Below are 15553 nucleotides of genomic sequence, written 5' to 3' on the forward strand. Positions count from 1 at the left end.
TGGCAAAAGGGGGTTGGCAAATCAATGTTGGTACTAGAACTTTTGCCAGTATAAAATGAAAAGTGCTGGCAAAAATAACTTTTCCCAGCACGTAAATGCGCTGGTCAAAGTTAGATTTTAGCCACTGCAAATGTACGCTGGTAAAACTTTGACATCTTTGCCAGTGCAGTTTGCGAAATGCGCTGGTAAAAGTTACCTTTACCAGCACAATAAAGAATTGTGCTGGTAAAAGTGACATTTCTTATAGTGCCTTATTATTTCATTTCTACATATTTTTATATTCGACAAAATAAACAATTATATGCATGCATTCCAAATTAAGAATATAACGTACGTAACCAAATTTTATGTGAATTAAGATCTTTTTCTATTCCTCTCTACTTCTTCTTCTTCTTCTTCTTCTTCTTCTTCTTCTTTCTTTTTCTTTTTCTTTTTCTTTCTAGCTAGTAGTAGACTAGTAGTGGTTGCTTCTTTATATATCCTAATCAATTAAAAGAAATTAGAATAATACTCAATCATGATGATTATATTGACATAGCTAATCAATATAGTCAAGTTTTTTCCATATAGATACTAGCTAGTCTTTAAGTCAAATTAATCTTATATTTTGGGCATTTGTTCTCTCTAATATGGGAGGCCCAATACTAATTAAGTGGAACTACTTTCATATATCTTATTATTCTTTTTCCACTTTCTACATTCTTAAATTACACTACATAATTTCCATTTATATATACATCAAGTACTATAATCAATATAAAACCCTAATTCAATATTTTGGGCTCTTAATAAGTTGCATATTAATCACCTAATAATTTTTCTGAGTATTCTTAATAATCTTTCAAATTTCAATAATGGTTTCTGCTGATGCTGCTCGAACTTTTGTTGGTATATTAGGTTGGTATAACTTATTATTAATTCATCTATTAATATATATTTTGCATGTTATATAATAAATATATATATATATAATATAAACTCTACTACTTTTACACTTAATTTGGTTTTAATTAGTAATAATTTATAGTTAATTAAGCTGATAATTAATATTAATTAAGTTTATATGTTTATATTAATTTGCAGGAAACATCATTGCACTTATCTTCTTCTTGTCCCCAATGTAAGCTTAATAAAATAATTAACTAATTTAATTATTTTATTGTAACTTTCTGCTTCATTTTGATATATTCATAAACAAACGAAGACAGATTATTAATTTCTTTGATTAAAAATACATAAATGTTAAAAAATATTATAATATTAACATAAGAAGAAAAGAAAAAAATTATGTCTTGAATAATTTTTCACACTTACGGTAAATAAATATAAACTTCAAAATTCTATGTGTAAATATATACAAATAAGTTAATTAATTAATCTATAATTTACGTGAATTCACAGCAAGATCGTATATTATAGAGAATATAAATTTTGATATATTGATTAATGAGAATATGATTACTTACATTTACATTATGTTAGTTTTGGTTTTTAGATAGAACTCAATATTATTCAATTCTAATAATTCAAAATAATAAGTCTAATTAATTAAAAATACATATGTACTTGTGAAACACAACTATTAAAGAACAAAACTCAACAAAGAAATCAAAACATAAACAAGTAAACAAGTTAAATGACCAATTAAAAACAAAAAATAATAAAAATAATAATAAACAAAACAATTACGAGGTTCGAATAAGAGATGATGAATCACTCTTATTTACTCTTCCATCAAAAACAACTACAAGGACTTGAGATCTTTATTTGAGTTGAAAGAATTAGAGAGAACACAGTACAGAGTGTGTTGTACAAGACACTCGAAAAGCAAAGTTTCTTTACAATATGAACTCAGTTGTAACAATATTAATCAGGCGCACACCATGTCATTAACATCTAGGCTAGTCCTAAGCATATAGGTGCACTAGACTTGTGCCTAGGGCCTACCTAGTCCAGAGGCCCAATTTTTTTTTTCTTTTAAATTATATTTTTCTTATTGATGTTGAATAATATCACATTTTTTTCTAAATAAAGGCCTAAAATTTTAGGATCGACCCTGTTAACATCCCTCCTTGTCTCTCTTCTTTTCTCTTTAAACTCTCCCTGTTTCCCTCACTAAATTCTAGGATTGTGTTACAAAATGACTCTAAGACTTGGCTATAAATAACTTTTGGTTCAGCTCGAGTACTAACCATTATAACTCACAGTTAGTTAGTTTTATCTAGGTATATATTAGAGAAATGCTAAAAGATCTTCCTGGATGTTATATTGCTCTTGGTGTAATTAAATATCGGATCTCATATAACTTAAGACAATAACTTTCAAGTAATATCGCTAACCAATTGCAAAATGACACCTATAAAAAGACTTGGGCACAACTAGTGTCCAATAACAATACTTTTTATATTATATGTGAGTATTTTTCTTTGTATAATACATGAGTATCTATTAGGCCTAGGTATCATCCAATCTAATCTAATTGAACCGAACAGATCCAATCCAATCTAATTACAAAAAGCTGGATATTCAATTACAATTAGATTGGATGCTAAAAGTTGGATTCTAATTTTCTCTCTATATATTAATGGGTAATTTTGATGCAGGCCAACAATGATTGATATATGGAGAAAAGGTAGAGTAGAACATTACTCAGCAATACCATACCTTGCAACCCTATTGAACTGCATGTTATGGGGCCTATATGGGCTCCCAATGGTGCAGCCAGGAAGTCTTTTAGTGTTGACTATCAATGGAATTGGGATTGTCATCGAGTCTTGTTTCATCTTAATCTTCTTTATTTTCTCAGACAAGAAAGCAAGGCTAAAAGTACTTGTGGTCCTTATTTTGGAGCTAATTTTCACTTCTCTTCTAGCATTTTTGGCTTTAAACCTTGCTCATACTCATGCTAAGAGGTCACTCATTATAGGCATTGTTTGTGTCTTCTTCAATATTTTGATGTATTCTTCACCTTTGGCCATCATGGTTAGTATCCTTTTTCTAATCTTTTATATATGAAGAGAATTTACCTCATATGTTTAGTAAAAAATATGGTATTTTTAAAAAGAAAGTTAGAGAAGATAATTAATGTTGGTTACAAGTTACTATAATTTTGCCATTTTTTTTTATGCATCTTATGTATATATCATTACAATTTTCTTTCAAATAAGTGAAAAAATAGGTATTTTTCAATTTTCGAACATGGAATTTTTATTACAATAATTATCAATAAAAAATGACCGCTCTAGATTGTTTATGTGAAAATTACACATTTTATAATAATTGGTGTATTTTAGTATTAAATCTTGTATTTCTATTTTATATTAAAATATTTGATATTTAAGACAACCAACATTCGTCTTTTTAAATGAAAATGACAATGATCCTAATTTAGTCATTATTATATGCTTTTGTTGTTTTTCATAATTTAATTATGATGATCAAATGAACAATGCAGAAATTGGTGATTAAGACAAAAAGTGTGGAATACATGCCCTTCTTCTTTTCTCTTGCCACTGTTGTCAATAGCTCTGTTTGGATTGCTTATGCTCTTATTCGGTTCGATCCCATAATTATGGTATTTATCGAATTCACATTTCGTCTGTGTTTTACAGAAGTTACCAATTGATTATTCATATAACGATATACTAAACCCAATTTTGGTCAAACTTTTTGTAAGATTATAATTAGATTAGTTGTGGGCCACAATTGATAGGGTTAGGGTTAAGAAGAGAAATTTCCAAATATTATTATATACATATATTGGATTTTTTGCAACACAGAGTCTGAATTATCATTTAATAAATATAGACGGAATGAATAATATACAAATTACAAAGTCCAAATATGATCTTTTTCAATAAAAAATTATTTAATGAAAATTGTTTACCTTAACAAACCCAACTCATCATGTTTCATTTCAGTCATTTTTTGTTAAATGATGAATCTTGCAATTGCAGATACCCAATGGGCTGGGCTTAATGTTTGGGCTGGCCCAGTTGATAATTTATGGTTTGTTCTACAAGTCTACAAAGAGAATTATAGCAGCAAGGAAAGAGAAAGAGGTTGATTTGTCAAAGGTGGTTGTGTGTGGAGTACATGAAGTAGAAGAAAAGCCCAATAAGCCCAGTACTATTGCCCTTTAATAATGGGTGGCCCATTTTAGGAGATCTTTCTTTACTACATAAGTAAGCTTCGAAATTTATAATTATTGTAATACTAGAACAAAAAAATCATAAAATTACTAAAATATTGATTAATAAATAGTTAATTAAGAAAATTTCAATAAAAATAACTAGTAAATAAAAGTTCAAATATAATTGAAAAAAAATATGGAAGAATACGTATGCTTAATATATTGTTTAAATTTCAAAAAATGATTTGTAATGACTTTGCTTAATTAATTTGTTTGGAAGATATAAATAAATTCACTTAACTTTATTTCCTCTCAAAATCAACCATTATATTATTATTTAGTTTTCTTTTTAATAAATTAATTTTATGGAAAGAATTAGGATGATTGGTACTCTATGGAAAATAGGTACTTTCCATTTATGTAAATTAAAATGGTATTTTTAAGACTTTAGATTTTTTAGGTGCATTATGGGACAGTATGGGCCTCTCGAATACTCATCTATTCTTTTGATTATTATTGAATAGATACTCTTATCTATTATTCTTTCAAATTTGGCTTTACATTGAATATATGCTTGAATTTCTCTAAAGATATATAATATATTCATAAATACATGTAGAGAGATCTAGAAGAGTTATGTAAAGTGTTGGCAATAATAATATATATTATTGGGCAACTAATGATACCGTTAGAGGTAGCGCTTTAAGATTGGTTAACATTTTTTTCTAAAAATTATTACCTTAAGCTATATATAGGATCTAATAATACTTAATTGTACCAATATATGACATGGTGGGTGCTCGTCAATACTAATGCCTTTTACTATTTCTCATATAGTTACACAAGTAGTATATATTCTTCTTAGTATATATCAATATATCATATTGTTATCAATATAATTAAATATCAGATCTTACATAATTTAATGTATTAACTTTAATAGTGTATTATTAACAAATAGTGTTAGGTAGTAAAGGTGCTTAATGTTTTTGATTAGTATAAGGGGGATACAATTAATGCATGTAAGTGAAGGAGGAGAAATTTGAACATGGATGCAATAAATTTAAGTCAAATTTAAATGATCATTTTAGAACCCCATTTTTAGGATGACTTTACCCATTTTGTAATTTTGGCAACAATCCCAATGTTATTAGTACGTATCATTTTTTTAATAAATATAATTATATATTATCATATGATGTATTCTCTTTTCTTATATACAATTATGTACTTTCTTTAAAATAAATCATCTTATTTATTATATCATAAAATAATCATATGTATATATATATATAGACTTAACATATTGGCTCCCAAATTAAAGTAGTGTTTGTTTCATATAATTTTAGGGTTTCATAACTATGTTCTTAATAAAAATAGAAAAAAGAAGAAGAAGAAGTAAATAAGTTATAAGCACCCACGCCCATGTGCCAAAGTTATTTGTGTTCATCACTTTAATTATAATTGTTTTAATTAATAATTATAATTAATTAGAAAATGCTTCAACACATGATCATATATGGCCACCAAATTGTAATTAAATATATAAAATCACCGACATACACACCCTGATCTCCCCATAAATTTTAATTAATGATAAATGAAAAAAATAAATAAAAATTACGTGAATATTAAAATATATAGTAATAATAAATAGATAATTAAAATTAATAATATTGTTGATATAACGTACGTATATATATTGTGTCTTAATTAATTATCAATAAAGCCAGAAAAAACTGGATATATAAATATTTTTTTTTCTAAGTTTAATATTATAAGAGAGATCGTTACATAATGACTAATAATTATCTACCTTAGTATATGTAATTTATTTCTTCACCTTAATTTACGAGATGAATTAATATGTTATTATAACTTCTTATATAAATTATGCATGAATGTGAGCCATGCACGTACGTACGCGTATACGTACATTTATTTGACTAGTCAACACGTTGTTGATTTCCATATATATATTTCATGGTATATATATATATATATTGTAGTAATTAATTTGATTAATTAGCTGTAACTTATAAGTACATGAACTATATTTATTTTTATATTGTTATACATATAAAAATATATTTATATATAACCCAAGTTTTCATGCAATATATTATAAATATGTTTGGGTATAATTATTAAAAAGTATTACTAGTATCTAACACTCTACTCGGTGTCATATATATAACTTAAAAAAAAAAAAATTATAATTATCGTTAATTAATTATGTGGAAACGCTACTTATAGAATATGATGTCTAATAACAATTATCATATATTTAGAGGAGGCTGGGAGATTAAACTTGGAAAATTATATATTAATATTTATGAAAAACTATATAAAATAAATAAATATTTATAGTTAATTAATGTGATCATATCATGAAAGTACCCCTTAATTTGGATTCATTAATTAATCCTTATTTATAATAATAATAATAATAATATTTTGGTTCTAAATAAGCGGGCACTCCTTCAAAATTATTATTATTAATATTATACCAGTAATATTATTATTTTTGATGAATTAATTAATTAATATTTCTTATAATGCTTCAAAGACTTGGTTATATATAATAATATATATGATTTAGTGTCGGTTCTCCTAGATTACGTATGTATATATAGTTATACGTACTATATTATTAATTATGTAGAAATAATTTGAAAAGCACATATTTTCATTTGACAAAACTAATATGATCAGAAATTAATAATAAATCAAGAATTATGATTTCCTTAATGAAGAAATAAAGAAACACTTAAGGGACTACTATATGCAGTGTTTATTGAATCACATCCAATATTTTTAAGCTTATTCAGATCCGATCTAATTATATATGGAAGTTAAATTTTACCACCGATCCGATCCGATCTAATCAATTTCAGTCATCCAATCTATCCAACATCTATTGGATGTTGGATTGGATCGGTTCTATCCATTATATGTATTTCATATATATTTATTAGTTTAATTTAGGTTTTTATCCAATATTTTAGACCTAGTATTTTCTTGAATCGGATCGGATATATTTTAGGTCCATTATGCATTGGATTGGACTGGATCCATCAAATCCAAAAATAAAATAAAAAAAATTAATGTTAATTTTTATATATACATTTGACGTATAATAATATAAAATCTAATTACTCATCCAAACTAAATAAAAATACAAATTAGTTCGATTGGATGTTGGATGTACTAGATTTTTAGACACCACATCTACCATCCGATCCGATCCAATTGGATATCCAATTAATGTTTGGCGATCAATTGTAATTAGATCGGTCAATTCTCATTAGATTAGATCGATTTATGCACACCCTTACTAACATCCTCATATATATATTGATCCCAAATTTAATTCATGAGACTATATGTATATATTTATATTTATATATATTACTATGTCACAAATCTACATATATATTAATACTGTACAAGAAATAATTAATTGTTTACTAATATATGTCATATATTGATGTTTAATACACAAATCATCACACTTTATTGGTTATTAGTTAGGGTTATTTGAATTTGGGTTAATTAATACCATTTTAAATTTTATGTTTTTTTTTACCGATTGAACATTGTATTTTTTATAATGGCATAAAATAGTATTATGAATTAATTTTTACTCAAAATAAAAGTTAATAATAACTCGATATCTAGAGTTTTTATGATAAAACTTAAGTACAATATCTATATCGGTTTTTATTAGAAATTATCTTCAAATTGATTATATTATTTAAAAAAATTATCAAAAATTGATATTAGGATTCTATTTTGTACTATTTTAAAAAAATACAAGGTTCAATTTATCATTTACAAGACAAATGGTCAAATTAATAACTTTTACAAACACAAAATCCAAAATAATATTAACCTTTCGAATTTAGTACTCTATTTTTTGTAAAAAAAAAAAGAAAAAATCATATAAATTTATATAAACAAATTATATGCTATAGTACTTAGTATGAAATACTAAAGGACACTAAAGATACATACCTCTAGAAGATATTATACTATTATAAGATATTGTACTATTATAGTGTATTTATATCTTAATTTAATAATCATAAAAATCCGTTAACATGCATTCGTGAGGCACCACCTTGTAGTGGTACCTGACACTATAATACCTAATAATAATTTATTAATGACTATGACTTAATACTACAAAAATAGTTTTTTTTTACGTTTTTAAACAGTCATTTAAAATATTCTTGTCGGTTTCTATAATTGTCGCCTATATGACCGTCGCAAAACGGGTAAAATAAGCGACAGTTAAAAATTGTCGCTAATGTGGATTTCTCGATGGTTTAAAACTGTCGCCTATAACAGGGTATAGGCGACGATTTTAAACCATCGGGAATGTAAAAATATATATATACAAATTATTCTGCCATTAATGACATAAAAATTTGTATTTCCCGTATTTTTTCCTGCATTAATTTTATAATTTTACCTAAATTAAAATAAAACAACGAATTAAACACATTAAATTTATATGAATTAAAATAAAACAACGAATTAATTCTATTACAATAAAAACTAACTTTAAACACATTAAATTTATACGATAACAAAATAAATATATATAATAAATAAATAAATATATTTATACCGAGCTTGAAGAGAGAGGGAGACGGCTAGGAGGTGGTGGTGGTCCGACGTATGAGACGGAGATGAGAAGGACACCTACGGGTGGTGGTGGTGGTCCGATGTATGCGACGAAGGGATACCGACGGGAGGAGGGGTGGGTGGAGATCGATGGACGAGAGAAACGAGAAGAAAGGGAGATCGAGAGAGGGAGGAAGACGGCGAGAGAGGAGGGCGATGTTGCGGAGGCGTAGGGTTTTGTAGAGTTAAGATTTTCGTTTTAGGGTGTGGGAAATTGAGAAGAAATAGGTGGGCATGTGGGAAGTAAAAAAGAAGTAGGTGGACACGTGAAAAATGTGGCGAGAGTAGGTGACGATTTTTTAATGGGCTCTTATCCGTCAGTTTTAAGGGCTCAATATATAAATTCACAAATTTCAATTAAAACCGTCGTCTATTCTTGTAATTACTGTTATAAATCGTCGAGAATATTAATTTTTCTTAACGGTTTTAAACAGTTACTTAATTTTTGTAACGACGGTCTCCTAAAAAATTATTTTTAAGATCGTCGCGAATTCTAACTTTTGTAGCAGTGACTTCGGGCATATGTGTGATGTGGTATGTGTGAGATTATTGGTCCTATTGCTATTTGCTGGCTCTTATTAGGATGAATTTATATTTACTTATCTTTGAGTGTTGTAATAGCCTTTATCTTATTTTCTGTTAATTAACCAAACATTGATTTTTCCCTAGAAAGTTAAATAGATAAGAAGGTACACTAATTCAAGGGTGTTGTATGAATATCAGGTAGAAATATCTTTTTAGAACCGGTGCTATATATATCCTAACTCAAAATAGAATCAAACCCTCTAATTCTCTACAAATATATATATATTATTCTCTTTTTAGATAATATTATTAGCTATATAAGGAAATAAATTTAACCAAAAGAAAAGAAGAGCATCCAAAATTAATTAATCTTTTGGAGGTATTCGAAAATTAATTAAATCTATAGTTTAATTCATGGTTTGACTGTACAACCCAACTAAGTTCAATTAAATAATATTATAGAAAGAAAAAGAGAAAAAAAAAAAAAGGTAATAAATTAATTAGGGCATCAAAAATAAAGGTTAATTTGTTATTATTTAAAGAATTTATTCAAGATGATTATATAGAGATGAATAGGCAATAAGTATCAGCACCTTTAAAAGAAAAAATAGGTCAGATCTTGTCTCATATAATTATTCTACTTCTAGATGAAAAAATATTAATTAAATAAAAATAATATAAATTTATATAAATTGATTGGATAAAATTAAATTTAAAAGCTTTGATTGGTTTAATTTATGTATAATCAACGTGGCACAACCTATATATGCTAATAATAAGTGCATTGATCATTCATGGGAATATTATTTAAGACCAACTTGAAATTAATTTGGTTATGATGATATAAATTCCCTTTTGCTTTTTTTAAATATAATTTGTTGTTATTTATTTTTTATTTCTAAAATTAATATCAAGTACCTTGAAGTCAATTTTTTTAATTAAATTGTTCTATATATATTCTTAAATAAATATAAATAATTTTATTGGGTAAATTTATAATACAGAGACGTGTTTTTGGTACACCTCTAGTGGTTTGGCATTTAAGTGACAATTTTAATTTAAATATTTTTCATGATTTTATATATTAAATTTATTTAAAATTATTAATAAATTTTTAAAAATTTTGAGTAGTATAATGTCAAAAATAATATTTAAATATTTGAGTTAATTTTTTTTTATACACATAATAAGTAATTGTCAACTTTATGTTTGGCATTGTAAATTAATTTAAAATTTTAAAATAGGATTTTTTTTATTTTTACACTTTAAATTATTTTTATTTTTTTTTTGCATTTTACGAAAATTCATATAACAACCAATGGAGCAACCTAAATCGCAATCAAAACCTACATAGCAACCCACGTAAAAATTAATGGAGCAACTACTGAAGTTAAATTTTTTTAAAAAAAATAGTATATAAAGTAATTCTCTTTTAAAAATTTATAAGTGAGTCTAAATAAATACAATATATACGATCATATGAAAAAAAAAATCGAATTAAAAAATTATACTGGATTATGAAATAGATAAAATAAACTACCAAAACTACCCTTGATGTAATACAAATTTTCCAACTTTATTTATTCCTTTCCTTTTATATTGCACATTAATTTTCCTTGAGTAAATAGACACTATACAACTTTTTAGACATTTTGTTCTTATTTTTATTTATTTAATTATCATCATAATTAAGCATTAATTATTTAGAATAAAAATTGCTTTAATTAGATGATAAGTAATGTAAGTGTAGGCTATACTAAAGTCATTATATATATGATTCTATAAATAAATAGATATATTATATGATGATAGAATAATAATAGTGTTAGGCATAATAATCAATAGTAATGGTATTGAGTATTGTCTTTCATTAATTGTTGACCATAGTTGTATGACTCACCCATCAATAAGCGAAAAAAATAATAAATCTTTTTTTTATTGTTAAATATATATATTCACTACTTTTATATATCACAATAATTTAACGGATTTTTTTAAAAAATATTTATTTTTTATATATTTTATTTATAATTTTACGATCTAAAATTATAAAAATATGACTTTCTTAACCAAAAAAAAAATAAAAAAATAATATATTTCAATCTAACTAAATATTTGCATGCATAATAAAATATAATCCAACACTCATATTTTCTACTTTACTATTCAAATGATTAATCCTTCTAGAGATAAATAAGTATAAATTTATGCTTACAGTCCACTTAGCTTAGGACCCAAAATTTTTTCTCTTATAAAAAAAAAATATTTTTTTTATTAATTTTATAAATTATTATATTTTCTTAAATAAGAATTCAAAAATAATTTATTTCGTATAACCCACTAAAATTTAACATCCACCTATATAGCTCTATATATAGATATTGATACACTTATGGCAATTCATCCAATCAAATCCACACTATTTTACTCATATTCGATCCGCACAATAGCTCAAATTAAATCCAATTCAATCCACACTTTTGTGGATTGGATCAGTTATTTTAGATAATTGGTTACTTTTTAATATTAAATTATTTAATATTTATAAAGAAAATATTTTTTTCACATAACTAGCAACAAAATAAAATAAGTTATTATTATTTTATGTCTCCAACAATAAATTAAAATTAATAAAATAACAAATAACAAATTCAAAGAAAAAAAAAATAATTGTACATGTATAAAGAAATGTTTAATTTTATTTTAAATTGTATGTAGAAATATATATATATATAAATATATATATATAAGAATAGAATACATTTATTCTATTAAGTTTTAAAATATAATTGTATTATATGTATTAAACTTTTAAAATATTAATTTTTTACATTAAAATGTTACTATATATAACTTTTTAATTTTTTTTTATAAATATGTGTGGATTGGATTAGATCGGTTAGTTTTACATGTCAATCAACATACATCTAATCCGTACAAAGTGCAAATTTTGAATATTTTAATCCAATCTAATCTGCATAAGTGCAGATATCCTCACTTTGCAGATTGAATTAAATTGGATCGTACAGATTAAATTGGATCGACTATTTTATATTATGCACACTAGATACTTACACACATATCACAATAACTAATAAAGTGAAGTTAACAAGGAGATGAAGATGACATTTTTAAAGCAAGCATGGGCTTTACACTAACCAAGTATTTGTTTTCAATAACTCGATAAGGGTTAAGCTAGGTTAGTTATATATAGGATATAAATATACATGGATCAATATCGATATATTTTATCCAATAAGAGTATAACATTGATTTTATCTCCTTTCAAAAAGAAAATAGCATTGATCAAGTTAAGATTATTATTGAAATATTGTTGTGTTTTACTTAAAAATATTTTATCATTAATTAATGTCATAATTTTTGGTCCATCAACTGCTTTTTTCTAATAAATTATGAAATTTTATTAATAATAATTAGTTAAAATAATAGTATGCAATTTAATTAGTACATCTCCCTCATTAGAAATATAATTAAAATTAGAAATTAAAAAACAATTCAAATAATCAGTTGCTTGTTTCTCAAATTATTTGAAAAAAAATTAATAAAATCAAATCAAATAAAAAATTACAATATCACAATTAATCTTAAGAACACTTATATTTTGTTATCCTTCTTAAAAGACACAACAGAAAAAATTGTTGCAAAATATTCATTTAGTCGCAGAAATATTATTCACAACTACTAACGACGATTTGATGACAAACCATTGAAGAATAAAAAATAGAACTAACTAATAATGAAACAAAATTATATCATATATACAAGAATAAAATTTCAAAATTATAACATGGAAACAAGATTATAAAACATTCAAAATCATATCACATAAATAAAATTAATCATAATAGTAAAAATTAAATTATATATAGTAGAAAAATACAACCTCGACCAAGTCGGTAGACTTGATAGGAGAAAAAACCCAACCTCCACTAGTTATAAATTTAAGAAGGAGAAACCTTCATAAAAATATATGTATATATATATATATATATATATTTTAACTGCTATCTTAGTTATATGTAGATATACATGAGCTTATATAGTTAAAAAAAAGTTTGAAGTAATTTTATATATTATTAACAATTTACATCTTCATAGGTATTATAATCGTTAACATTAATCTTATTGTATGTATGTATATTTATGATAATGATATTAATTACATTAATTAATATATAATTTTATTTTATATAATTTTTTGAGCTAGCCTTTGAATCATGCAATGTTTTATGTCACTATTTTTAATTTTTCTTTCACTATCAAGGTGTGTACATATAAATATTAATAAGTAAAAATTAATGACCTAAATGAAGTAAAGCATAAATAGCTAGGCTCCTAAAAATAAATAAGTAAAATTAATTAATCACCTAAATATAATTTCTAAAAATTAAATTAATTAATAACACATATACTCCCTAAAAAAATCAGAAAGTATACCAAAGCTGCAATTAATATGGATCACAGATGTTCATTATTAATTCAAATAAAAGATTATATTAGCTATAAATTCCTAATAATTTAGTATATATATATACATAAAACAAGCCACTACAATATATTTTTTCCATGAATAAACATACATATTGAGAATAAATTATTATATTTATTCTTAAAATGCTTGAAAATCGAGTTTAATTTTGACCACAGACTTAAAATATGCTCTCTCTCGATAAATATATATAATATAATTTACTTTTTTTTATGGATATTGTTATTCTTTAATATTATCATTTATCAATTAGATTATTGGAGAACAATTTTATGGGATTTTTTCAAAGACAGCTAGCTAGAACACTTTTTTTATGTCTCATATATAATAAGTAAATTAATGTGTAGTTTGTTTAAATAATTTTCTATATATTTTTCTCATAGATCCATGATATCTAGTTTTTCAGATATTTTTTCATTATTAATTGTTTTTGAAAAAAAAAAAATTACTAATCTTCTATATTGTAATATCTCACATATCGAATATAGAGGACATATCAACTAATTTAGATGAATATAAATTTACTCCACTCATTATTTTCATCACATTACTTTTGAAAAAAAAAAAAAAAAAACTCATGAAAATCTTATCATATATATAAACACATAATTTTATATATACTATGTAACTTTCTATTCCTTTTGGTCAATGCTCTCCAACAAATTGTTTACATAAAACATTAAATAGTACAAATTAACAAATCAAATTAGGACTGCCTCAAAGTTTTGTTGGGTCTTCTGAAAAATAATATTTTTGGGCTGTTATTAAAAGAATATTTGATATTTTATAAAATCACTAAAAAAAATATATATATATTTATATAATAATGCTTTACATGCATTTAAAAAAAAGTGTATTGATCATACATCCCCTGCTGATTCGATATTCAAAAAAGAAAAAGAATTTATTTATGATGTGTCCTGTAAACTTTTAAAAAAATACAGTATAGAAAGTAGTTTTTAAATAGTTTATTTCACACTTGTATAAAATAAAAGAGTTACGTGTACAACAAACTGTTTGAACTCTGTTTTTAGAGTGTTAATTTTTTTTTTTTTTCAATTTCTTAAAATTTTGTAAAATGTCTTAAATAACTGTACACGATTATAAAAAAAATTAAACTAAAAAATCTCTTGACTGCCAAAATAAATAGGAGTGCATTGTTGCATCTCTTTTAGAATCGTGCACCATAGAATTTTCTAAAAATATGTATGTATATTTAAAAGTATTTTTTTTTCTTCGAGCCCCTAAATTAGGCGGGCCTAGCTAGGTGTAGCCCTAACCGACCTTAACCGTACTAACTCAACAAACTACAAGAATAAATAAAAAATAATTCTTTCTAACTATTATTATTGTAGAGTTTTATCGCTAATATTATTTTTCTTTCTCCCTAATTAAGCTATAAAAATTATTGCAGATATCCCTATTTAATAACATTATATTCATTTTTTTAAAAATAATTTACTTATGTGGCCTAATATATAGTTGCAGTATCTATTTAACTAATTTAGGCTACAATATGAAATTAAGTTTATTAACATTTAATATATTAACATTAGCTTATATATACACATATTTTTAAAATAATTTATCGTTAGAATGTTATTTATGCACGTATTTTATGTCTAAAATCTTAATATTGCATCAAATTAGCTTAACATTAATTAATACTACATCAATAAATTATTTAAAAAATA

At 24.4% G+C, this 15553-nt stretch overlaps 1 protein-coding gene across 1 annotated transcript; it reads left to right on the plus strand.

Moving 5' to 3' along the window:
* The first annotated feature begins 313 nt into the window (after positions 1-313).
* LOC115717064 (bidirectional sugar transporter SWEET4) lies at positions 314-4327 on the plus strand. The gene is made up of 5 exons (XM_030646002.2): positions 314-897; positions 1084-1120; positions 2604-2982; positions 3455-3574; positions 3957-4327. Exons 1-5 carry the CDS (start codon positions 855-857, stop codon positions 4140-4142), a joined length of 765 nt encoding a protein of 254 aa, XP_030501862.2. The 5' UTR covers positions 314-854; the 3' UTR covers positions 4143-4327.
* The last annotated feature ends 11226 nt before the right edge of the window (positions 4328-15553 follow it).

The sequence above is a fragment of the Cannabis sativa genome, chromosome 5 (genome assembly GCF_029168945.1).
Source record: "Cannabis sativa cultivar Pink pepper isolate KNU-18-1 chromosome 5, ASM2916894v1, whole genome shotgun sequence".
NCBI lineage: Eukaryota > Viridiplantae > Streptophyta > Magnoliopsida > Rosales > Cannabaceae > Cannabis > Cannabis sativa.

Excerpts from the sequence above, each read along its gene's own strand:
- LOC115717064 (XM_030646002.2), top strand. The coding sequence starts at position 855 with ATGGTTTCTGCTGATGCTGCTCGAACTTTTGTTGGTATATTAG. Across the intron at positions 1,121-2,603 it reads ATCTTCTTCTTGTCCCCAAT|GCCAACAATGATTGATATAT; the intron begins GTAAGCTTAATA and ends ATTTTGATGCAG. Across the intron at positions 2,983-3,454 it reads CTTCACCTTTGGCCATCATG|AAATTGGTGATTAAGACAAA; the intron begins GTTAGTATCCTT and ends TGAACAATGCAG.